The 27,633-nt window shown below is 36.3% G+C and overlaps 1 protein-coding gene across 1 annotated transcript; it reads left to right on the top strand.

The window, feature by feature from the left end:
* Nucleotides 1-1,908: 1,908 nt before the first annotated feature.
* Nucleotides 1,909-22,990, top strand: RAB38 (RAB38, member RAS oncogene family; the record flags this gene model as incomplete). Its single annotated transcript, XM_082751703.1, has 3 exons — nt 1,909-2,164; nt 10,201-10,481; nt 22,838-22,990. Exons 1-3 carry the CDS (start codon nt 1,960-1,962, stop codon nt 22,988-22,990), a joined length of 639 nt encoding a protein of 212 aa, XP_082607829.1. The 5' UTR covers nt 1,909-1,959.
* Between the last annotated feature and the right edge of the window lie 4,643 nt (nt 22,991-27,633).

Below are 27,633 nucleotides of genomic sequence, written 5' to 3'. Positions count from 1 at the left end.
GTGATTATTCAGTTATTGTAGCTAATGCTAACAAAAACTTTGGAAGGGAGGTAAAGCCTCATGCTTCTGGTTGTAGGCCAATCTTTAACTAAACTTACTAACAGAATAAGACTGTTACCTAATTAATATCTGTTCACAACTAGGTTTTGTGCACTGAGCACTGGCACATCAAAGAGTATCTGAACTATCTTAGACTGTTCTTTTCTAACCTGTAAAACCAGAATCTTCAACTTTAGAGAGGAACTGTAAGCATTTTGAATTGCTTGGCTAGTGGATACTCTCTGAAAATGGCAGTGCTAGGAAGGCAAGAGTCACAGCTTGCACACTGCCAGATAGCAAAGATAATAAGCTTGAATCACACAAAGGTAGTAGCTGAGAGGAGTGAAATGATCTGCTTCTCAAATTGCAGTCTTTAATGATGCTGTAAGCTAACAAAGCTAATCCCTTCATAATTTTGTCTCCAAACAGAAGTATAGAAATGACATCTTATTTTTGGAAAGTGTCTTATTGAAAAAAAAAATAATAATAAATTTTATTAAAAAAAAAGCTTCAAGGAAAAAAAAAGATTTTTTTTTTTAATCCTCAAATTACACTTTTCTGTATATGTGTATGTAAACAAACTTTTGAGTTTAAAAAGTGATTATAAAACAGTACATAACATAAATGTTCCTAATGGTACTCTGAGATCTTTGTCTTCTAAAATCCCGCTTTTGGATAGATTACAAATTCCTAATGCCATTTCAGTGCACATTTGGATAAGAACTCCATTAAATGGTATTTCAGTAAGTGTATAATATATTTTCATTTTATCACTGTCATTGATAAAAGTTAAAATAATTCACGGATGAGTTTCACGCAATATCAAAATTATGGGAGTTTGCTTTCAAAACTGTTAAACGGTTCAAATGTCTCAAGGCAGCACATAAAGGTTGCCAGCAAAGCTGCCTAATTGAAACTGTCACTGTCATTTTCATTTAAAAGGTAGGGTCAATCATGTCAATGGAATGATTTACTCAAATATTTTTAATTGTTTGTAAGTTTGGTATCACTCATATTGGAAAACAGAGAACCGTTGAGACACTGACATTCACATGCTGTAATGCTTTTATGCTTTCATAACTTCTAATTATCAGAGTCATGGGATAAATCCAGATTTTTTGCATTTTAGATTCCTGTTGTATGAAAACACAAAACATGAGCATTCAGCAGATGTGAACATGTACCTTATTGGGACAGATGATAACAAATTATGATGTTAAAACAAAACAAAAATATGTATCTGTTATAATTAAATTCACACATCTTTCCTAACATGGAAATGTGTAAAGATGTTTTATATTGTTATTAACTGCCACTTCTAGAGATATAAGTGAATTCACACTGACTTACATTGATTAAAAAAAAAGAAAAAAATCACATCTAAAGTTAGTCACATTGGCTTAATTTTTATACTTTAATGGAGGGGTGACATCCTTAAAGGAGATTTCTGCCTTTTTTTGTGGTGACTGCCATTTTAAACATGTCTGGAAATGAGCAGGGGCTAATAAATTATCACCAAGAAGATAGTGATCAAAAAGAAGTTTTCAAAGCTAGTGTACAATAGACACACTGTCCTTCCAGTGAGGAGTGAAACAGGGAACAGAACTGTGGCACTAATTTTCCTGCAAAGTCTTTAGCAGTCAGACTAATCCCAGACACACCTCGTGCTGACCTTTACACATGTACGCACTAAACTTTCTGGGAGACTTTTCTTCCCCGAGTCCCTTGCTTACTTCATTTCCCAGCAGGGCTGCCTGCTGGACTTGGTGATCCTGCTTCCGTACAAAGGGAAGGAGCCTCCACCTACCATCTTCGCTTCCCTCCCCGGCTCCTCACTCCCTCTCTTCCTCTCAGGCTGGCAGGATTCCTGGGGCAGAGTATGCAATCAGTTTGCAGGGAGCAGCCACAGCAACAGGAAAGATGCAGAAGCACAATCAGAAGGAGCACCTCTACAAGCTGCTGGTGATCGGGGACCTGGGAGTGGGCAAAACCAGCATCATCAAACGCTATGTCCACCAGAACTTCTCTCCTCACTACCGGGCCACCATCGGCGTGGACTTTGCCTTGAAGGTCCTCAGCTGGGATGCTGAGACTGTGGTACGGCTGCAACTCTGGGATATTGCAGGTGAGTACAGAAAGGAACCCTGTGCCCTGTAACCCATCTAGAGACAGTACAAAATATAGACTCAAATTCATTTGTTCTGGTCTTTAAGTTACCTGTGCAGTGAGGGAGAGGAGACTGAGGAGAGAGAATTTCAGGGCAGCTTGAAATTTTGGAGTTTTCATAAAGCCAGCAGACCCATAGACAAGGGATGTCAGAGCAAAACCTGTCTTGTCTGATTTTTCTCCCAAGCCCTCAGACACAGTCTCCTCTCTCTGAATGGCCTGATTCTTCCCCTGCAGCTGCCAGATCTCTGTGATGGGAGGGAGGCTGACAAGAATTTCTTGTTGTGTCTATTTAATTTGGTGGAAGAGATGAGGGATTAAGTAAGACAGTTAATATGATTTTTATAGTTAAAAAATGAGGAAAAAATATATCAGGGTTACCTGATCACAATGCCTACTTTCCTTCCTTCCTTCCTTTTTTTTCCTTCCTTCCTTCCTTCCTTTTTTTTCCTTCCTTTTTTTTCCTTCTTTTTTTTCCTTCCTTTTTTCCTTCTTTCCTTTTTTCCTTCCTTCCTTCCTTCCTTGCTTCCTTCCTTTCCTTCCTTCCCTCCTTCCTTTCCTTCCTTCCTTCCTTCCCTCCTTCCTTCCCTTCCTTCCCTCCTTCCTTTCCTTCCTTCCTTTCTCATCCTCTCCATCCTACATTCCTTGTGCCCAATTCCTTGTGTCTGATGAAATGTAAAAACTTCTGACACACTTTAAAAAGATTAGTGTTTGTATTTGGCAATTCTTTGTTAGAATTTATTTACCCAGGTTTACTTGTTCTTTTTTTCTAACATCAAGCAAAAAAGGAACTTTATGCTCAGGGGGAGAAAACAGGTTAAAGAACTCCATCTATCCTTGCATGCCTGCATTATTTAAAAAATACAGAATTGACATTGTTGCAATCAGTGTTTCAGTTTTTTTATACCTAGCTTCCAACTAAAACCACAGCTACTCCTTCTTGCCACATGCCTTCCTAGACTCCTTCTTGCCACATGCCTTCCTAGGAATAAACCACTTGATACAGTGCACAAAACAGAAGCTGTGCATGGCATATTTTACATGATATAAGTATTCATTTTTCATGTAGTGTATATGAGAACCCAAGTTCAGCAATAACACAATATATTACAACAAAAATGATGGCATTTTTGAAACTCAATTAAAATAAGAAGTTATGTTCATTAAGTAGGGAATGAAGGTGAAAATTGCATCAGCTGTTAGGCAGCTGTGCCAGCCTGTGAGTTCATATGTGAGATCTAGTCTGCAGTTGTACCTAGTAAAACTAGTGGAATAGGAAAATTCTTAACATTCTTATCAACTGAGGGAGTGCCTTTCTTCTACGCTTAGCTAGTTCATATCTGAGCTCTGAATTTAGCACCAAGGCACTAAAACTTATGCAACAACACTGCGTTATACAAAATGTGCATATCCTCAACTTTTTTTTTTTTTTTTTTTTTTTTACACAATAATGTAATTGGGGGGGATTATGATATTAGAGAAACCTGGGTGTTGTTTTGTTTTGTTTTGTTTTGTTTTGTTTTGGTAGAAGTTTGAATAATGGGGAAAGCATTGCTTTTATTGCTCACCAGTGACTGATTATAATGATAAATATGTACACAGCAAAACTTTTCTTCATGAGAGAAAAAAAAAAAAAAGTCTTTAATAGTAAATTCCAAGTACATTGGGGACTTAAAGAATGCATTTTGCATGCTCTGAAATTTCAGAGATTTATTACACTACTAATCATGTGCTGGCAGATCATATGATGTAGCTTTCAGTCAGGCTGCAGAAGCAATTACACCGAGTTGTAGTACTGAATGACTAGCATGCTTTCTGAGTTATCACACATGACAGAGAGAATTACAGCATAGTACTAAATTTCATATGAATTGCTCAATTCAAAGCATCTCTGTGAAGGTCAAGACAGCGGCCAGTAATAAACAGAGTTGCTGTCTCAGTTTTAATGACTTCTGTGTGAGGAGCTTTAGCTGTTAATGGCTATACATAGAAATTAAGTTCTGCAAGCAACCTTCTGAATTCAGATCAGTGTGGTGCTGGCATAGAAGTTACAACAAATATGGCATCTGGCTGATGTGAAAAAAGTTGTTTCAAAATGAAAACGAAATGAAACTGATTCGGCATATGGAGGGAATGGAAGCGTTTTCCCCTGGCTGTGGCTTTCATGTGTCAACATGTGCAAAACACAGATATGTAGGAGTAGGAGGAGATAAAAAAAATACCTGGTTTCAGAACAATCCCTGTTTTTTGCTTGAATCCTTGTTATTAGGTCATGCTTAGCTTCGGGGGGGGTAAAGCCCCCAAGTAAAATTTTCTCTCTTTAACCAAGATTAAGGATGTTGGCTTAGCATTTAGGACATTTTTAATTGAAACAAATGCTGCAGTGTATTAATAGCATTTCATATTGATACTTATATATAAATATAAACATATAAATATATATATATTTCAGGTATTTTTGCATGTCTCACATCCTAGCCTCCCCCTTCATTATACAGTCAGTGAACGCTACTACTAAGCATAATGTGTATTCTTCCTTGCACTTCACTGTGTGCATCAGTAGGTAGTACATTTTTTAACAATATATAAATAATTTTCTCAAAAATGTTTTGAGTAAAATTAGCATCAAACTTATCTATGTTATTAGTAAGATTTAAATACCTGGTGATTTCATGGGAGGAGTGGTGCACTCCATCCATAGAAGGACCAATTTTACCCATTACATACTTCCTATAGCAGATATAACAGGAAGAAAGTAAATTTGTTTGGTGCCATCTCATTTCATAGTGAAATACCATATATTTTTCTGTAATATATTATTGTGTATTCCTTAATTTGGTAAACAAAACTAAAATAAGATCTAATAGCTAAATGTTGAGCATGCTTTTTTTTTTTACATGAGAGATAAATGCTGAACAATAATAACTAATCATTAGAAAATAATAATTCACAGATAAAAGTGGTTGTTCTTCACGTATTATTACATTGGTTTCTTTGTTTCTTTGTTGTTTTTTTTTTTTGTTTTGTTTTTTTTTTTTGGAAAAATAGTATATCTGTTCCTAAAGCTCTGGCTGTAAGATAGGAATAATTGGATAAAAATTCATGGTTTCTCACGTTTTGATGTCTCTAATGACAACATAGTGTCATTAAAATGTACTAGTTTATGTCTGATCCAGTGAAGTGTCTAATGATTTGGGTGACTGAATGTTTGCTATTTTGTGTGGGAGAAGATACACATGGTATGATTCTCATTGTGTTTAATTTCATCCATTTTATTTCACTGAATGTCCTAAACTCTCTGTTAAGGTGTTGTTGTCCCTCCTGACGTGTTCTACCACCTCTGCTATTGTGTCAAATATCTTTCAATCTTGCTCCTCTGTCTTTTGTTCTGTTTCTTTAGCTGTTCTGTTACCTCTATACTATCATCCTTTAGATTTGTGGACAGACTGTTGGAAGGGAACATTTAAAAGAAATACTTATTTATATTTGGAACAAGGTTCTTACAAGATAGGATTACTGTAGGCTTCCCTCCTGCGGTGGGGTGGTCCTGTAGTTGCAGACTGGAACCATTTTTGATGAAGCCAGCTGTTGCAGACAGGAGGTCTAAGGCAGCAGCTCTCTGGGAGAGACATGAGGGGCAGAGGGCAGCATTCAGAGCCTCCCACAGAACACTTCAGAACAGGCATCACTGCATACATGTATATGTGGGCTGGATTATTCATTGCTACCAAAAATAGCCTGGTTTACTTTCACAAGGCTGGATCTTATCTCATAAATGGTCGGTCCACTGCATTGGAGACATTCACACAATACTGGTGACAAAAGACCAGTTTGATTTCCTTTCCCTGCCATTTTAACATTCAAAAACAATAGTATTTGCTTAGATATAGACAAATGTCTGAATAGTTGTAAAGTTTTGGGGACCAGTATACTCCACAAGGACTAAACGGGCCATTCACAGATGCGAGGCACTGTACATCCTCAGTGGTTTAAGGTTTTAGTGGCTGCTAAGCATTTCAGTACATATGCATAATTAAGATAGTCATGGTGATTTCTAGGCTAAGTTACCTTGAAATTATTGTCTGCAATCATAAATAACTCCCTGACTGAAATTATTGTCTGCAATCATAAATAACTCCCTGACTGTGACAGTTTTATTTTGGTGGGGATTTGATGGGATCTGTAGCCTGATCCAGCTCAGAGCCTGCTTCTCCACATTCTCATGTGCTCAGTATGTGGAGTTTTTTAGTCTGGTTTATGTTTCAGTCTTGCTTCCACAAAGTCAATGACTAGACTTGAAGAGTCAAAGTTCTGAAAGTTGTTTTGAAGTAGAAGATAAAAAATGTTTAATCCTTTTGCACATTTTCCGGCTTTTCAGTGTTGGCTAAAGGCCCTCTGTGTAAAGCCGTGTGGTTTCCACAAACTTTTCCCTCCGAGGATGAGGGATAGTAGTAAGAAGTAAAACCCACAGTAAATGTGGGCATTAGACAATTTTTATCTATACTATTTTTCAGATATTATGGTGGAAATTATCTGAGTTTTAGCACTTTCTCATCAGTTTTTATAACTTTATCAAAGATAATAGTGGTTATTGGAGATTGAAGTTCTGTAGAAGTCATGCTTATGTAGTGTGCATTTTTATAAACTATAATTGTTCAGATGTTGATTGCTTTAAGCTTGTTAAATGATACCTTACCCTGCTACAGAAGTCTCTGAGATCAATATAAAAGCGTGGACAGGTACCATTCACAAAGGAATTCCTTCCCTTTAATGGAAATCTTGTTGCTTTGGAACATTCATCTCTTTGGGATGACTTCAAAGTAGAATAAAATTCATCTGGCTTAACAATTAGACATCTTTTCCTGAACTGAGTGTAAGCTAGTCACATTGGGCTCACCAAGGAGTCACGGGCAGAGAGTAAATACCTCCATAAGGAAGCTTATGTGACCTCTCTTAAAAGTCTGTCCTTGCCGAGAATGTCCTCTAGACATCTCTTCTCAGTCCCTGACTACAAAGGGACCCTAATCTTAGACAGAAAATTAATTTTTTAGAACCTAAATTAGGGCTGATGAATCCCACCATAGAGCAGCATCTCAGTGGGCAAAAGCCATCAGACTCATTGGACTTGATGCCAGATGCCAGTGGCCTTGCAAAGCCCAATGGGCCAGATCAAACAAATGTTTCACAAATTTCTGATCCTTTCTAAAAAAGGCAAAAACCACCTGCCTCAGTCACTCATGAAATAAAGCAGGTTCTAATGTTCAAGGCTGCTTGTGAGATACCACTGAATACCTAATGGTTGACCTAGTTTGCAACATAATAACCGCCTAAGCCATTGTGTTTCTGAAAAAACAAGTCCACATTCTGACACCATCAAGTAATGCCTATTTTCATGAGTAATTCTGCTAAGTGAAAAGGTTTTAGGAACCTTGTCTATTAAGATAAATATTTGTTCAACTAATTTGGAATCTTTGGAAGAAGTGTCTTCCCAGGTGCTTTGATACAATCTTTTGTACTTGAAGCACAACAAAAACACAGAGATCCCCTTTTCACAATGCAATTTAAATAAGAGTGAATCCATTATGCAAATGACATAAAGCTAAAAGTCTGTGGCTATGAACTACCTCTTTTCAAAGTTTCATAATATCATTATGCTAAATATGTTCATATATTAATATTCAGTCATCTGAATGTAAATTAATATTCAGTCATCAGCTCCATTCCTTCTCTTTCTTTGAGATGATTTGTAATGGAAGTTGGTGAGCTCTGTCTGTCTGCATAAAGTTGCTTTTACTAGTACAGGGACTTTTCAGTGGAGGGAAAACCTAGGTATCTGCAAATGCAGTTGGAAGCAGGACAAGAAATCAGTCACACCATTTGTCAGTACTTTATCACCACTAGCCAGAAGAACACTTCTTCTGAGCCTTTTATTCCTTTAACCTTCATTGTTTGTGATGAAGGATTTTTTTTGCTGCAAATTATTTATTTATTATATATTCTACATCACACCTATCTTAGAAAACTGTAGTGCTGAATATGTGTAAGACCCAAGTTTTGTTATTCTTACATATCCACATCTCATCTGCTGTGCAAGCAACTCAAGAACTTTGCATGAGAAGTGTAAGGTATCACTGTAATGCAATATACATCAAAAATTAATTGTATATGTTGCTGTTGACCTCACTGATGAGATTCTAATCAGTCCTTGACTTCTGTTTGAAGGTACCTTCTTGCAGATGAAAAAAAGTTTGCTCAACAAGGAGGTTGTTGAATAACACATGACTTAGCCATTCATCTGATCAGCCCGCTAATAGGAATCATAAGACATTTTAATAAAGCATGACCATAAGAAATTTTCAATCAGACCTTATATTTTTCAGATTTTTTTTATATTTCTGTCTTGCTTTATCAATGGAAAACAATGTTTGTTTAAGATAAAAAAAGAATCTAGAATAAATTTGGGGATGACAGATATCTGCTTTGAATTTCTGTATCATGTGAATGACTTTGTGTTTGCTAGAACTATTGCATAAAACCAAAGATGAATGACACAAATAGATGGTGTTGGCTCCATAACATGCATTCAGTAAATTCCAGGGTCTGGCCCTAAGTATGTCTGGCCAGTGTCATTTCCATTAAATGAAACTGCATGGCTTAGAAGCCCAGCAATCAGGATGCATCAGGTCTCATTCCAACTTTACATTTGACAGCACAAATTCCATTCATAAAACCTCTACAGGTAAACTTCTTGGGGTGAGACAGACAATCTTCTTGTCTTTATAACCCACTCAAAACTATGCACATTAGGAAAATCAGGCCAAAACAGGTTTCCATGGAGTATTGTCTATTTTCATAGCACTTTTTCTCAGCTATGGAAACATACAGCTAAATACAATGGCTGTCTTACTTAAATCTGCTGTTACTTTGAGGTGTTTCAAGCATTGGTAATTATGGGATCACAGCTCAGCAGTGAGATCAATTATTTTTTTTAAAATGTTTTTATTTTTTCACTTTGAGGAAAATTCTGTGTGCTTTATTTATTTATATTTATTACTTTTTTTTTTTTTTGCCAAATTTCCCATGAAAACAGCACACACATTAAAAAAAAATATATCCTGATATCTTTCATCACTAACCATGTAAAATAATAGACATTTCCAATCGTCCATGTTGAAATATAATAATGTACTGTTACCTAGAAAAAATAAAAATAAAAAAAATGTGGGGGGAGAAGAACCTTAACTATCTTTCCTTAAAATCCTTTTAATTCAGCAAATAAAGCTATAAAACTTAAGAACACATCTAGTGTAAAACTTTTCCTCCCAGTTCCTCTTACTGGAGCTGTACAGCTCCTTGTATTGCTACTGCAGTTTTCTGTTTTCTGATAATGTTTTCCACTTTTGTAAAGCTTTAAACACACCTTTTGCACCTCTGTGTTTTACTTTGTCAGTGACAGTAGGGTCATAATGACTCTACTGCCTGGTATAGTTCCAGAGCTTAATTAAGCTACTGTTTACTAGAATCACTTGCATAAAACTGTGTGGGACTTCCTGTCATGCATGAGACCATCTGCATTAGATGTTTCCCACATAATACTGTAGTATCATGGAGCTTCAAATCTTATACCTAGATGTTTTGTGAGTCGTTTAAATTCCTGTGATGTACACCAAGAATCTGGGTACCGTCCACAGAAATCTGGCAGCTTAATAAGTATTATGACAAGCTTGTCATAAATTTATTACATTTCCTTGTATGTTTGCTTTAAAACTGCTTTTTCCCTCTGTACTCACATTTTCATACATGAGTTTAGTACTCTACTTATCATTCTTTAGATAAATAGTAGCCTTCCAGAGGTGTCAGACTTACTTACTTACAAAATCAAGCCCTACCTTCAGTAATATTCTATTAGAACATCTGGTATGTGAAATATTGACTTAGACTGGAAACAATGATTTTTACAATTATTATTTTTTCTCCCCACATTCATGATCACAGGTCAGGAAAGATTTGGAAACATGACCAGGGTCTATTACAGAGAGGCCATGGGGGCATTCATTGTCTTTGATGTTACAAGACCCGCAACATTTGAAGCAGTGACAAAATGGAAAGAGGATTTGGACTCTAAGCTGGTTCTTCCAAATGGCAAACCTGTGCCGACAGTCCTCTTAGCAAACAAATGTGACCAGGGAATAGATGTTCTTATGAACAACGGCATCAAGATGGATCAGTTCTGCAAAGAAAATGGGTTCGTGGGCTGGTTTGAAACGTCAGCCAAGGTAATGTTTCCATTTCTTTTTAAGTGTTTTTCCAAGAACAGAGAAATTGTTTTCCAAAATAGGTCACTCAGTTGAAATATGTATTTTGCAAAGGTCTTATATTGGTGGATTTAATTAAAGGTGAATTTGTAAAGTAATACAGCCTTCTATGGCAATTTATATTTGTTTTAAGCCTTTTCTTTCAAAACAAGTTATATGCAATGTTATGAAATGCTACAGCTCTAAGATTATAGGCCAGCAGTAAAGTATGTAAACAGTCAACAATTTACTGCGTAATAGCTTAAGAAAGAAGATGACCTTTGGCAAGACCCAAAGACTACCTCTTATGAGAATATGAGGATATTTTTCATAATTCTTAACAATGAACATTGTCTCTAAATTTTTATATAACCACTGTCTGTAAGATCTCCTGATTTGAGACAAGAGCTTCATTGTGTTAGATTCCAGAAAGCCAGTCCATGGTAGCACTACTCTGGTTGTACTATTCTGACTGTTGTAAGTTCTCATCCTCAAAAACGTTTTCAGAAAAATCACATGTCCAGAGAGGAAGAGATCAGTGGTCAAACTGCTGAATGAGCTTCTCTTGGGTTAAATTCTTTGCCTTTGTACAGATTTCCTGGGTAAGGCATTCAAGATTAAAAAGGCACTGGGATGTTTAGAGCACAAAGCTTAAACATACAGTGCTCCTGTATACCAATTTGAGATTTCTCAGACAATATCAGTACATGCAAAATTTGCAGAGCTGGCATAGTAAGCCTAAGGTTTTCTGAAAGGGAACTATCTCACAGACTGTATGACTACATATCACCTGGATATTGCTATGGCTTGTGGAAGATAGTCATAACCTTGAGGATTTTCAGATGCATGGTTGACTTTGACAAAAGGTCCCAACTAATTTTATTAATACATAAAGACTATATTCAAATATGCAGTGAACTTTTAATGAAGAATAAGGTTACCATACAGGACTAATGGAAAACTTCTGCTTCTGAAACAAGATTTCTATTTATGGAGAGAAGATATGACCAGGAATACCAATAACAGTAACACCAATACCCACAGACACATTTTCAAATGCTTTCAGTATTTTTAGTCTTCTAAATATAGCCTTTGTCCTCTATACTTCATCTATAAAACATGGATACTCTTGTATCTCCAGTCTATTGTCTGCCTTTGGCTCATGACTACAGAATTTAAGAAAGCAGCATTTGGCTTCTCCTGATGTTAAATGGGACTTTTTGGATAGTTTTATTGACCCCAAGTACCTAAATTCCACCTACACTGTCATCTCAGTGCCTGAATCCATTTTTGCTTCTGTTTCTAACTGCTTTGGAGCAGAGATGGACTCACTGAGTGAGGAGCCTGTGATGTGGTTGTCCAGACTCCTCTTGGATTCAGTGGAGAAAAACATACCCTTCTATACTATCCTGAACTGGACACATAGAAAATTTTCTCCCAAAAGGAACATTAGCTCTCCATTTACTACCAAGGTATATTAACTCTCTATATCCTCTCAATAGGTGTCTAAAATTTATACCCTTATTATGTTTGTATACTTTCTACCACAATGTGACTTTGATTTTTTCTAGCACATGAAATTAAAACATAGGAAATTTCATGTCTTGATTCCCATCAGCAACAAAGGTATCTAATCAGTGTTGCTTGAACTTGAATTTCTGCTATTCAAATTATTTCATTCCTATTATGACAATGACTTTTAGTAGAAGCTTGATTGTACATGAAATAATGATTTAAACATAACATCTTGGTGGATATTATGTTTATTATATTCTTTGATTGTGAAAGCTGCTCTCATCATTAACAGAACAGAGGAATGCTTGAGTGTTTGAAATGTAAACCGTTTGGCACTGGTTTGGCTAAAGTTGTTAGTAGACTGAAAACCAAAATGTTATATTTAGTTGTTTAATTTCTTTTAAACACTTTGTGAAAGTTACTTAAGAATCTTTGAAAGGTATACCTGTATTTTACTCTTCTGGTCTTGATATCTTCTAAAATATTAATATTTAAAAGAAATTTCATTTGCAATCAGCAGGGGTAGCTGCAGGTAATTGCCTCAAGCATTGTATGAGTTATTGGCTGAGAGGTCATTGTGATTAGTGTCTTTACTTTCCCACTGAATGGGCTTCAAAACTAGCCACCGTCTCTTCAAAATGGCTTTTCTAGGGAGACATTGTGGTCTAGGTTCATGTGTAAATTATCTTTCTCTATGTATAAGGTTATTTTCATTGCAACATTTGCAGGGCATGGTTTGAATTCAGTGTGGTTATCTAATGATTTTTGCTGGATGAAGCCACCAGAATCCAGTAAGGATGGTATCTATTTCTGTTTAAGAAACAGGATGAGGACAAATTATTGTTTGTGTAAGAATTACATGTTCTGGACTTTTCAATATTTTCTTAGGTGTCTAGCTGCATTTCAGGCCACAAATAACATGAAATATCTGGTTGTGAGTATTTGGGATCCAGCTCACCAGTGATGTATAACATTGTATGTGGCTGTTTTCTTCAGAACTACTTTTTCTTCATTTCTGACATTTACATGACTCTACATTTCCTGGGGACAAGAACCAATTCACTGAAAACTCAGGCCTGAGGGCAAAATCACCACAAAAATCATCTGCAGAAAAATGACTTGATTGTTTTAAAATGCCTGGATCTAAAAGATTTACGAAGAGAAGGAGATGGAACAGGGGAACAAGATGGACCATTATTTAAAGGATGCAGGTTTCATTGTTCTAGGTGGTTTGGATCAGCAGCTGCTCACTGCTCTTTGACGTATGAGAAAGCATATGAGGAAGGAATCCATACTGTGAGTTCTATGAATTAGTCCCCAGCAAGCATCTGTCCTCCTCTTTTAAAAACAATAAGAACAAAGCATTTATGTTGTTGGACTATGGACTACTTAAAGTCAAGGCAGGGAATGAATGTACAAAGAATTTCAAAGGTGGCAGAGTTTTTACCATAATGGTAGAAGATAGGCACTCTTGTGGAGAATCGTGGAAATGTAAAGGACAATTAAATCTAAAAGAAGTGACAACAGAGGAAAAATCAGTCTGGGTTTTTCTGAGACAAACAAGTATAAGATTTTGACTTAAAAAAAAAAAAAGCAAATACAAAACAAAAACAAATACAAAACAAAAACAACCTACTTCTTTTCCTTACTTTTTTTTTTTTTTTTTAGCTTACTTTATTTAGATTTTCCTTACTTTATTTATCTCAGAAATAACTGCTAGCCAAGCAGTCCTCTGTTTACCAGTCCAGACATGATTGAACAGAAAGAAATCCAATTATTTAAAATGATTCAAAACAAAGTAATCCCACTAACGACTGTAAAAGTCACATTTAGGCTAAGTTATATAAAAATAATTTCCCCATTTGGTCTAAGTTCTGAACTAAGCCTGTGCACTTTTTATTTTCTTTCTTTTTTTTTTTTTTTATTTTTATTTTTTATTTTTTTCCTAAACAGGTGTTGTTATTGCTGTTATTTTAAAATATTGGATGTTACATGTATCTGGTATTCTTTCAGCCTGAGGCATATTAAATAGTTGAACTCAGCTCTAGGTAAAATAAAAATCTAGCTATGTTTGCTATAGAGAATAGAAACTCTTTTCTGAAGTAGAAAAACACTGACAGAGAAGTCATCGTATTGCAGCTAGCAGTTTTAGTAGTTCAAATAAGTAATAACTCTTTTTTTGTGGTATCCTAGAATAATTAGATCTCCAGAGGTTTTCTGCCAACGTGTCTGGAAATGTTATAGCCTTCAGAACAAACTGAATATGATTTATGTGTTTTGGAAAAACAAAGGTGATTATTTATAAAAACTTTTTTTTTTTTTTAAGTTCTAGTCGCCATGCCTAAAGTAGCATGCTATATATGTACCTACCATGTTTCAGGCTGTCAATGGTTTGAAATTTTTGTCTGTGGAATTGGCAGAACAGCAAAATACATCACTGTATTATTCCCTGGTGCTGTTTTTTCTTAAGTTAACAACTGTAATGTAAAGTATGTGAGCCATGTAATGTATTCTCTTGTATTAGTTTTGATTCTTACATTAATATAAAGGAAATATTCAGCCTATTCCAATCTTCTGTTCCCTACAAACATAGAAACTTCTTTTGATAGTTTCTCATGTAAGAAGGACCTCATTGGGCAACAGCACAATGTAGTATAGTCATGTTATATTTAACACCATATTTCCAGTGGGGAGCCTTGTCTCTTTTACACATATCTTTGGTTTGCTCATATTGATTGCAGTCTTAAAAACACATCCCCGGATATTCACAAAATAATCCTTAATAGTAAATTATTTAATCAATTTCATTACAATTATTGTGAAAGGTACGTTTATTTAAAGAGAGAAAATTTTTCATTCTTGTCACACCTTCAATCATCCAGCTTGTGGCTAGAGCAGCTGAGATGTCCACTCACTTTTCCAAGCCTTTAAACTGTTATCACCACCATTCCCAGTTCAAAGAGACTAGCTTTTCACTTGGACTAGAAGAGCAGCAATTTGAAGCTTATTATCACTTCATAATGGAAATGGAACTCATGCATCAAAACAGACAAGTCAGGCAAAACTATTGTGCTTGAAAATACCTACTTCAGAAATGAATTGAAATACCTTACCACTTACCATCGCTGTAATATGATCATGTTTGAGTTTCTCATTCCATGCTATAATTCCACTGTCAACAATGGAGAATTAGGTAAAAAGACAGTCACATTTTGTCCATATTGCCCAGAAGGTCTGGTAGCCATGCTTTCCAGATCCTTACCAACCTAGGCTGAGCACAGAGCTCCCTCTGTGCTGAGCACTGTGACCAGGAGACTGAACACCAAGTCTTTGGGCTATTTGGACACATCCTATTTGGACCTAGAAAAAGTTATATAATCTTTCCTTCTATAGAAAAGGTAGGTAATAATGTATCATTTTTCTATTTTTGTCTGACAAGCTATACAGAATGTGTCATAGTGCTCAAATTCTGCAACAGGAATCAGGAGTCGTCTTTGCCATTAATCTGCTGGGTGACCTTTCAGAAAGTCACTCTCTCCTCTGACCCGGCCACTTCTAAGCAAGGACAGCAGTTCTGTTTGTCTTATCAATGAGCTGTGTGAATGAAGCAAGCTCTACTGTCCCTTGTTTAAAGTATAAATTCTTCTGACTGTACAATCATGAAAGTTAAAAAACAAACAAAAATAAAACAAAACAACAACAACAAAAAAAAAACTCAAAGAGAGGACATGGTTTTGATTTCCATAAAGACAAAATAGGGTCATGTGTGTGTCATTTGGACATATGTATAAATTATGCTGACACACAACAGCTAATCTGCTGATCTGGTAACCGAAACCAAAGCAATCCATTTGAGGCTGCCAGACACGGTTAGGAATGTATGGCTTCTTACATTTTCTTTCAAATTTGTGGAAAAAAAAAAGTCTAAAAAAAGTCTAATCCATCTAATCCATTTTACTGCACAGAGACTTAGAAATATACTTCTGTTTCTGCCATAAAACTAGTGAAACAAAGCTGACACCTAAGGCAGAAGCTTACAGTTCAGATATACAGTCACTCTATGTGGAATCCTCTGCAGATTTTGTTTCCTGAAACTAAAAGAAGAGTTGCTTCAGAGCATACTAGAGGCATCAGAGCTGTCCTATAGCTCCATGGATCACTGTTCTTAAATACATTATTTAGTACCGGCCAAAAGCTGAAAATTCACAGAATTACAGAATTATTGAGGAAGGTGCTTCTTGAGGTTATCTAGTTTAGCCCAATGGAGTCCATTAAGAAGATCTCCAAGATTGGACACTCCTCAGTCTCTCCGGGCAGCCTGTGATAGTTCTCAGTCATCCCCACTGTAATAAAGTGTTCTTGTGTTTAGATTCAATTTCATGTGTTTTACTTCAGTTCCAGTACACCTGCTGCTCACAATAACCTGGAAATTTTAATGTTTCCTTCCAAAATGAAAATTCAAAATTTTTTATTCAAAATAATTAAATTGTTCAGTTTAGGAAAATCTAAAATCTAAGAGAGCCCTTGGCTGAGCTCTGAGGTTAGAAGGACATGCTGCTCTGGTTTCTCAGCCATGAGGCCTGGCAATGCCTCTGTGTGGAGCCAATGTTTCCTTAGGCAGACTGCCCTGAAACCACACAATCAGCTTCTTCTGATGGAAAGGATTTTGTTACAGGATTTCTAAACAGCTCTAAGAATTCAGTCCCAGAAATTATCTGGTTCTCAGGGGTGCAGTCACAGAATTTCACATCTGAGAGTTTCATGTTCATGCACCTGGATGCCTTTTAACTCACGCTGTTACATTTTCCTAGAAACCCGACCACAGCAATACAACACAACATCTTAATAAGTCTCTGCTGCCCATGATTTACAAGATTATCTACTCTGATAAGCGAGTATGTGTAGCCATTTCCTCAGATTGGTTGCACTGGGAGAGTGCACATTACAATGAATTTTAAATCATATGCCTTCTCCTGGATTTTAGTGCATAATAGAAATAAAATTGGAAAATGATGAAGTCATCCTGCAGCCTCCTCTTCTTCAGACTGGACACCCCAACGCTCCTCAGCCTCTTCTCATAACAAATGCCTTCCTGCCCTTTTGCCATCTTTGTTGGCCTCCTTTGGACTCTTACAAGGATATTAACATCCTTTTTTTTTCTATCATGGAGCCCAGAGCTGCACACAATATTGAAGGTGATGTGAGTGGTAGAATAGTGGGAGAATCACCATGTTTGACCAGCTGGCCATGCTGTCTTCAATGCACCCAAAAATGCTGTTTGTCCTCTTGGCTGTCGGGGCACGCTGCTGGCTCATCTCACAGTTTGACCATCTGTCCAGAAGGGTGCTGTGAGGGACAGTATCAAAGGCCTTACTAAAATCCAGAAAGATCACATCCATCACCCTCCCTTCATCCACCAAATGGGTTACCTTATCCTGGAAGGATATCAAATTACCAAGGCAGGAGTTTCCCTTCAGGAACCCATGTTGACTATGCCTGATAATAGCTTTGTTCAATAACTGCCTTTCAATAACCCCCAGGACCATCTTCTCCATTACTTTTTCAGGGACTGAGGTCAGACTAATAGGTCTGTAGTTTCCTGGGTCTTCTCTCATGCCCTTTTTGTACATGGGTATAACACTGGCTAGCTTCCAGCCCTTCTCCCTGACTTTCAAGACAAGATTCAGAAGCATCAGATTCAGTCAGAGAAAATACAAAATACCTGAATATAGAAAGGGAGCAATTTTATATCTGAAAACAACCAGAAAGACAAACCTAAGATATCTATATGGCAAAGAAAAAATGAATAAAAAGTGTTTGATTTGGAAGTGAGACAGGCCCATAAAACTATTAAATGTCTTTTTTCTTCAGTAAAGAGCTAAGAGTCAGTAAGGAAGAAAACAATCCAGAATACAAAAAAGCTTGCTGGGCTTGTATACTACTGTGAGACATTCAACAGAGTATTTATTTTCCCTTCGGTTGATTGTTGCATTACAAGACTATAAAATTTCCCATAGCAATGGGATCAAATGTTTTAAGTCATGCAGCCCTCCCCCCTTGAGTTGCTATTCTTTCCACAAAAATGTCCTTTGAGATACTTCTGAAGGACATTTATCTACAGAGCAAACTGTAATTTCATTTGTGTCTTTCAGTGTTCCTTTCTGGTTTCAAAGATTGCTTACATTTATTTTCTTTGCTTTACTTTGGTAATAGAATTAACAGTAGCAAGTTTTGATTTTCACTTAGGATTGGATTCAATACTCAGTTTTTGCAGCACTGACTGTGACAGCATCTTTCATGTGCTGGGGCTTATTAAGGCACAAGAGTCACAGAAATAGGTTAGACACCTCCTGTTCAAGATGTCCAGGAAAAGTTTTTATAAGAGCTATCATGCAGGAAGTGTATGTGAGAGGTAGTGGAAAAGCGAGGGGAGAGGACCCAAAGCAATAAAGGCACCATGTTAGTGGCAAGATCCTTCATTTTTGGTCTTGTAGTATAAACCTTCCACAAGCCTTGGAGGAAATAAACAAGCAAACAAACAACACTTAAACACTTCAAACTGTGCCTTCACCAACTTCCCAGCTAGCCACCATGAACTGGACCAGGATTCTTGCAGTTTGCTTTGTCTGGGGCTCTTAATTTTCTTCATTTGGTAAATGGTTCTAGCAGCACTTCCCTAACTCAGAAAGATGCTGTGGAGAAAAACAAATAAAAGATGCCATGTTGAGTATTAACAGCCTTAAAATAGTGTAAGTAAACAGTCCTTCCCTAGTATTTAGATAACTATCCAAAGTTAGGAAATAGGATATAATTTAAATAAGCTGCAGAAAATAAGCTGCAGAAACAGTAGTGCATCTAGTAACATGTCAAAGACTAAATGAACCTGTATTCCCATCCTGATATTCAGAATTTCCTCCACCATTAAGGCAGGGTACATTCTTCAGGATGGCCTAAAGAATTTGCTCTGAACATGAAAGAAACCGAGTGAAAATGAAAAAGAAAGGAAAAGAAAGGTGATCTGAAGTGCTATCACAATTTCTGAGGTGTTTTGTGTAGAACAATAGTCATAAGAGAGATGACAGTTAAAGGATTTCTACCTAGAGACAGATAGACAGACACCATTTCACTCTGTTCTTTCACTTTTATTTTCTTTCCTATTTTTCAAATGGTTAATTTTATTCTTAGGCATAATGGGGTCAGTTTCCTTGTTTCAGTACAATTAGTAAGTTGTCTGTGATTAGTCCTCTCTATCCAGTCTTACATCCTGATTGTTAGTTTCTTTGTATTTGTTGGATGGCTTTTCACCTGCTTCTTTTTCTCTGTCATTGCCTAGACTGCTTTTCAACACCTCCTATTCTCTAAAATTGCCAGGTCTCTGGGTGTCTGTTTGGATAGCAGATCACCTTCTACTGTTTGCAGCTGCTGCTATGCTGCCTAAAAGAATATTGATCTTTTTTTTCTTTTCTTTTCTTTTCTTTTTTTTTTTTTTTTTTTTTTTTTTCCAAAACACACTCTAGGATGAGAGGTGCAGAAATCAATATTTCATTAGGCAGACCAGAACATAGCAATGTCTGATCAACAGATCTGGGACAAGGATTAGGTTTAGAATAAAAGGCAACAACAGCATCAGAGGTGGTCCAGGCATGGAGCTGGGACTGCTGGAGTTGCTTTGGTGGCAGAAGAACCTCCTTGTAGTGAGAGACTTAAGGCACTGCTTCTTATTTGTACCATGTACCTGTTGTCACTTGAACCATGGGAGAAGGGTGGAGTTGGACAAAAGCTTAAAAACAGCTGTGCTGGCTGTAAAGGCCAACTCTTGCTCCCTTGTCCCCTGGCAGAAATTTTAATCGCCACATCTAGACCATACACATAAATGTTCTGGAATGACTGGAACAAAAGCAGGATGAGAATATGTCTGATCCAGCACACACTACGGACAGGACTTTTTATTCCTTACCTCTTACATACCTCTTATTTTTATTCCTTACCTCTTATACAGAACAAATAGAAGAATTTTAACTGCTTGGCTGCAAATACTTTAAATAGTGAAACCTTGCAAACCAGCACATTTTGCCTGAAGAAGCAAGAGCTCAGTCACGTAAACTTCTGTAGGCACATCTGAAGGGATGGTGCTCTGGCAGAGAGGAAGGTGGGCATGGACTGAAAGCAGAAGCTTATTCAGGTGGAATGGCCAGGGCTGAGCATAAAACTTAGATTTATTTAATCCTGCTTTACAGAGAATCACTGGATGTGGGCAGACACTTCCCAGTGAAACAGTGGACTCAATCCAAGATGCAACTATCAAAGAAATCAGCAATATGGGTCAAATTTGGAAAAAAAAATAATAATAATTAAAAAGGAGAAAGAGCAATACAGAAAAAGAAAAACATTTCATTTTGATATTTCCAGAACTAAATATTTTGATTTTTTTTATGTCAAAACAGTATTCGCCTGTTCAAGTTTGGCTTACTTCCCCAAAAAATCTATAGAGGATTTAATAACCTAGTTTTGCTTCAGCTTCAGTTCAAGATGAAATAGAACAACATTTTGTTTTGTTGGTGGTGATGGTGGTGGTATTTTTTTGTCTGAATTTTTAGTCTCAGCCACCTGGAATCTAGCACCAGTGCGGATAAGGACCATTCACCTATACCCATTTTATGCTTTTGTGGGCTTGGGTTCATTCCTATAAGATGATGATCTTAAGTCTCTGATGAAGTGCCTTTGCATGTTAATGCATGTGAATATTAATGTATTTAGGCACAAACTGAGATAGTCATTAAGACATTCTTGAAAAAAAACTAAATGCTCCCATCTCAGAAGAGAAGTGGCACACGGGTAAATGAAATGATTATCTGTCCATTAACAACAGAATACATAATGGAAAAGACTTTTTTTGGGGGGGCAGAGGGATGGATTTTTTTTTTTTCTCTCTCTTTTTTTTTTTTATTCTCTGTTTGGTAACCTTCTTTTATTGTCAGCAGAACTGAAATATTTTTCAATGTCTATTTTTTCTAAGAAAACTTCACAGTGTCCTGAAAAAAAAATTTCATACACAGTTGAGGAATTTGCTTGTCTGGTTCAGGAAAATCATGTGATAAAGTTGCATTTTGACAGCTCATTACAGACCTGATTCCAAGATCTTTATTACTTTCCAGGGGTTAGTATGTAAATGGCTTGTCTAAAGTTCTGATTTGTTAAAACCAGACTATATTCTTTACAGGTCAAAGTTGAAATATTTCAATTCACTTGTGTAGTTGAAGAATCCTGTGATGTTGGCACGAATTAACATTTCCAGTTAAATCTCCAGATTTCAACTCTTTGTTGTGGTGCAAAGTTATGGCCAGTGGAGTTTGTGGAGTTTGCAATTGACTGCAAGAGGATTAGAAATCAGCCTCACAGAATCCATTGCTTTGGCTTTTGATCTTTCATATAATTGTACCATTTCTACTGAAACACACACATGTGCTTTGTTTTCTTTTTTATAACTGAACTACATTCTTAAACATCTCATCTGACAATTTTGAACATGCATAAAAAAGGGTTTTACATCGAATTTTACAGGTTGTTTGTGATGCTGCACTGATGCTGAGCATTTGCTGAAGGTAGACTTGCATTGGGTGGGTGGGTGGGTGTGGCCTCAGTACAGTAGGCCTCAGATTCAGCTTGGAAACCTGGGTCAGTCTTAAGATGCAAGTAATACATAATTTTGATGGAGCAAGAGAAGTATGTGCATACACATAAATACATACTTATATTTTTATATATATATGTGTGTGTGTGTGTGTGCGTGTAGGTGTGATATAATTTCCTGTAAGACTGAAGGTGCAGTGAGTTTCTATCTCTTGTCATATGAAATAAGTGATCAGTGCCAGTAGTTAGAGTAGGAGAGTGTATTTTATGCTAGAAAGCCTGGCTTCTCATTCCAGCCATACCGGTTGCTGTCATTAAAAAAATCCTTACTCAGTATTCCTGCTTATTTTATATGCTGTGCTGAGCTGTGTCTCACTGAACAGGCTGTTTTGTTTATTCTAAGTAAGAGTTGTAGCAAGTTAATCATGCTATGGAAGAAAGATCCATGTAGAAAAAGATGAGCTGTTCATTTCGTTCTAAGCATCTAGAGTGAGGATTTCTGTCTTGAAAATGAAAACAATGGTGATATACATCTTCTGAAGCAGTACATTAGAGATACTGTCTCAATAAAAAATAAAAAATAAAAAATAAAAAATAAAAAATAAATAAATAATAAATAATAAATAAGGAACCTTAATGATATAGGACTTTTTTTTTTTTCTGTTTTGTGAATAATTTGAGATTGTATTATTTTTTCAATGAATCTGTTCATCACAAGTTTCATTGTGAGCATGGTATAAAGAAACCCTCCTGAAACCATGGAAAAAGTTCTTAAAAAACAAGAGCTATTTATGCCTGTAGTTGCTGACAGATAATTAATAATTTAAAAATCAGAGTAACCATTAATCAAGCAGTGAAATGTGGATTCTGGAGCTTTACTTCAGCCATTTGTCTTTAATATCTCTTTAGTGTTTGTATAGTTTAATGAAGTAATCATATCACCAAGACTGAGGTAATTTAAAGTGAGTTCTATGTATAATTTAAAGGAGATGTGAATCTTAATATACATAAAATGTAACTAATTAAAAAAATGAAAGTAAACATTTTTAAAATGTCAAAATCAATTTTTAAAAGCTGTTTATTAAGGAAAGTAAACTTTTGATGTAACCCAGGGAAAAGTTTAACTCTACACAGGCAATATGCAGCATAATGTAATTAATATTGACTAATCAACCTCTCTCTTTCACTTGCAGGAAAATATAAACATCAATGAAGCTTCCAGATGCCTGGTGAAACACATAATTGCTAGTGAGAGTGATCCAGTTCAGCCTATTGAACCAGATATTATAAAACCACACTTGAGTTCCAGCAAGATTGTCAGTTGTTCAGCTTGCTTTAAATCCTAAGAGACTTCCAGACTATTACAAGATCTGAGCAACTATGACTCGCAATGTATACTGTATCCAAATGTATCCAGCCTGCACAGATTGTCCATAAGCAAATTTCAGTTATCTCAAAAGTATACTTAAAATTTTCCAGAAATTTTTAACAGCTAAAATTTGTTGTGAACTGTTCATTGATAGCAACTACTCAAAACTATCTGACTACTAGTCAAATAAGTCTCATAGCTATGGCTGTGTTTTCCTGGTTGGGTAGCACCACCACTGATATCAAAATCTATTTCCTTGCAGTGTGGTTTCTGAAATCTCATATTTGTTATGTGACTGCAGCAACACCCTACTTATCCCTTGGTCCTCCAGCCCATCTTCTGAATTCTCTGACCAGACAACCATCATCATTACACTGTTTTGTTCCCACATTACAGTTGAATAATCTTGTTTCATATAAGGAAGGTGATGATGACAATATAGCTGTTCAGGAAGGGGCAACAACTCTCACAGTGAAATATTGCCAAGTTCAGTCTCCTGGATGAAGTGGTAAGGTTGAACATAAAACAACCTTCCATGTCAGTCAGTTCCCCAGAAGGTCTCAGCTTATGAAACTGAACATGAGGTAGTTTTTGCTGTCCCTTCCAGAGGAGTTACATTCTCATAGTTGTTATCATTATCTTCAGATGAAGCAAAATGAAACAAGTCAAGGGTGAGAGGTGACCAAATAGGGAATCAGGGGTATAGTCTCACAAGTGAAGTGACTGACAGTTTTCAGAAAGGTTATCTATTTCAGAAAGCCAGCATCTCCTTAAAAAAAGAACTCCATGATTTTGTTCTTGCCCCTCCATCCATGTATGTTGTCCCCATGTGTTTAAACTGTATGTACTCCAAGAGCCCCTGAATGCAACCTCCCCATTATGTTGATTCTCATGGGAAAATATACAATAACATAACACATAAACCTTTCAGGAATACATCTTTGTTGAACAGCAGGGTATTTGTTTTTGAAGAACATTCTTATAAAAAATAAAAATAAAAAATTGTGTGAATGACCATAGGAAGCAAAATGAAACAGTCTTGAGAGTAAACACTCCTGGAATATTTATTTGCAGAAATTGTTGAGCTATACTGTGGAAATGAAGTGGCTGATTTTCAGAATATCACAAAATATGCAGGTTGGTGGAGTCATTCAGACAAGTGTGTCTAGACAAGAAATCTTGACACTTGGCTGCAAGCCTGCAAGACAAGTTTTACCTGTCTCCTGCCACAGACATATTTCTTCCATTTTCTTGCTCCCACTCAGTTCTTTCCTTCCTAAGCTGCGAACTTTCAGTGGCAAGTGCTGTCTTCTGAGATGGGTTTCTGTCCCTAGAGGTGTGTAGCGCCATGGATGGGAGGACTGATACATTTTGTCACAGAATTTTCATACAAGAAAATAAGGTCTATAATTTTAAAAATAAAAATACATATCCAGAATTAACCTGTGCACACACATAGACATAAGGACTCAAACATATATATATGTATATACATATATGAATAAGCTGGCTTTTTTTATCTAGGAGAATAACTTCCAGTTGTCTTGATCTCAGCACAGATCAAGACTCCTTCAGCACAGATTCCTGCTGTGATCTGGGTCAAATATCTTTCTGCCTCAGTTTCCTCATCTGTAAAATAGGGATTGATGTACACACCTACCTCACAGCACTCCTTGAAAGTTACTGTTGGCACAGTGCCTCAATTATATGAATTATGAGTGCCCTCTAGCATAAATACATGGTGCTGTAATGCCTTAATGTTTTAAATCTATCCAGGGCTTGCCTGAGCTGCAACAATTAGCTTCAATTATTCCACCTCAGTTAACCCAGTTGAGGTTATAAAGCAGCGTGCGACTGCATGGGATGATTTGATTAGCTGCAGATGTGTTGCAAATGGAAACTGGCTACACGGATGTCATGCTACTGGTTTAATAATCTCAGCAGCTAGGCTGTAATTTAGACCCAGTGCCAGGTCAGCTATTTCAAATTTACAGCATTATTTAAGTCAAGTTGTATGGATGCCTTATTAAGGATAACACTTAATTCATACCTTCAATCAGCACTCAGGTGAACGCAAGCACCTAAACATTTAGATGGCTTCTAAAGGGCTAAGCTTCATGAGCTGAATCCCATGATTTACTTAACAATCTAGGTGCCTCAGGTGAAGCAAAGGAAGTTCTTGCTTCTTCCAAAAATAATTATGTACTCAACTTGCAACCAACTTAGCAGTTGCTGATGTGTTTTAGGTCTCTACTGATTGCTTGTCTTTGGTGGCTTACAGTCAACATTCAGAAAGCATAATGACAACTTCCTCTCACAAATATTTATGAGAGCTATGACTTAAAGTCTGGGATAATAGCAATTAACAATAATAATTAAAAATAACAACAACAACAACAACCACTTAGAGGATATATAGTTATTTGCTCATTTGGTGTTCGTTTGTTCTTTCTTTCTTTTCCTTCCTTCCTTCCTTCCTTCCTTCCTTCCTTCCTTCCTTCCTTCCTTCCTTCCTTCCTTCCTTCCTTCCTTCCTTCCTTCCTTCTTTTTCTTTTTTTTTTTTTTTTTTAATTTTTAATATATTTTTCAAACCTGCTTTAAACTCTGATCTTACCATCTGTTCCCCCTGCTTCTGTTGCATCAAGTTTCAATGCAGTCACAGTTTTGGACCTTATATTTTGCTTTTGATAGCAGGAGGACAGAACATATTTATAATGTAAGAATTAAAACAATACCATGAAGAATAAGGCATAGACCACCTGTTTAGGTGGTTACATAATTCAAAATGTTTTATTTGTACTGAAGTGATAAGAAACTGTCAAGTCTCTTTCTATAATGCAATAAATGTGTGAATGTCACCTGGATATCAAGTGAACAGAGCCTTTTCTGAAGGGGTTGTCATAGGCAGGCCAGAATGAAAGATTTAGTTTGGAATTAATGAGCTCACTTTGTTCTGATACCCTTTCAGAAGCAAATGTAAAATTTAATTATATTGATCCAATCCCTAACATTTCTTTCTTTCCTTTTTTTTTAAAAAAAAAATAAATAAATACAATTATATGTTCTATATTGTCCTCTTTGCTGGTCATTAGAGATGAGTTGTCTTAATTAGATGACCATTTCAAAATGAAACAATTTCCCATTTTGCAATAAATAATAAAATGCATGAGTCTCTATTGCCTTCCAAGTGGGTAAAGATACTACAAAATGGATTTAAAATTCATTTTCATTCTAGTTCTCCATAAAACCACCTCTGCGTATCCCAGCTCCTAGGACTACGGGCTGATGCACAAGTGAGTTGCCAGGCATGAAGACTTAGCTCCACACACCCATGAAAAATGGTGGTTGAGCATCTCCACTCAAAGCTTCATTTTCCAACTCAGTCACACCACCACACCACCAGCAATGATGGGTTGTCTTCCATTTTCCATTTCTGAAGCTCCATAAAATCAGTATCTGACAATCCTAAATACAATGGTGATCCTATATACCTTGGAGCACATACGTATTACTCAGATAGGAAAATTGATAGAGTGAAATGTAAATTATGCTATGTTATTCCAGAAAGACCATAATTTATTTGACCAGGTTGGGTTTTCAATAAAGAGCCATTTGGACTCTGAAAACCAGACTTTGTTCTTCTTATACACTATTTTCAAGATTATGTATTTTCATTGAACTTTTCTGTTTAGAAATAGTTGTTTCGGACAGTACCCTAGGTATGCAGCCTGGATTGTTGTATGTCAATATTTTGTTTTCAGACTTTTTTTTTTCTTTTTTCTTTTTTTTTTTTTTTCTTCTTCTATTTTATTCTATTTTAGTATGCCTGACCATATTAAAGGGTGAGGGAGGGAAGGAGGAAGAGAAGTAGGGAATAAAGGAGGGATGGAAGGAGAAGGGGCATATTTAAATAGCAGTTTTGTTTTACTTCATAAAACAGTTTGTCTAGCTGAATGAAGTGAACTTGTTAAATATATGCAGGAAATGCAATTTAATGTCAATTGCCAGCAAACGGTCAATGAAAAAAATATTTACTTCACTAGTATTTATGCATGTGACTGCAGGTTTCATTGTAATAAAAGATATTTCTGACAAAACGTGGAATATGTGCGTTTTGTAAAATTAATTCGTTAAAAAAAAAAAAAAAAGTAAGCAGATATAAGTATCACAAGCTAAGTCAACTGTTCTCATCCATAGTCAATCCATGATATATGTATTTGTCATTTTCCCCAGAACAGTTTCATTTGGACTGTTTACTTTCTGTACACCCTCTCTTGTAAACTATCCAGGTTAGTGTTGGACATTGATTAAAGGCTTACTTATAAGAGACAGAAACTTTCCACCCTTTCTCCCTTTATCATCCTATTTAATATGCAATTCCAGATGCAGCTTTTATGGCTCCAGCTCTTGAAAGAACCACAGTTCAAAGTCTGATTTTACAGGCAGAATTTTTGGCTCACAAATAGAGGCATCATCAGTTTAGGGGCTCATTATTAACCACAAGCTCCATTCTTGGAAATATGGCTGGGTAATAAATGGGCTACATCTGTAATTCAGGCAGTTGTATATCTAGGATGTAGAAACTGTATTCATCTTCAGCTGTCAGGGCAGACTTGTACC

This window comes from Aythya marila, assembly GCF_965140915.1.
Source record: "Aythya marila genome assembly, chromosome: 1".
NCBI lineage: Eukaryota > Metazoa > Chordata > Aves > Anseriformes > Anatidae > Aythya > Aythya marila.
The sequence above is the reverse complement of the archived record's forward strand: the minus strand, read 5'-3'. Positions and strand labels throughout refer to the sequence as shown.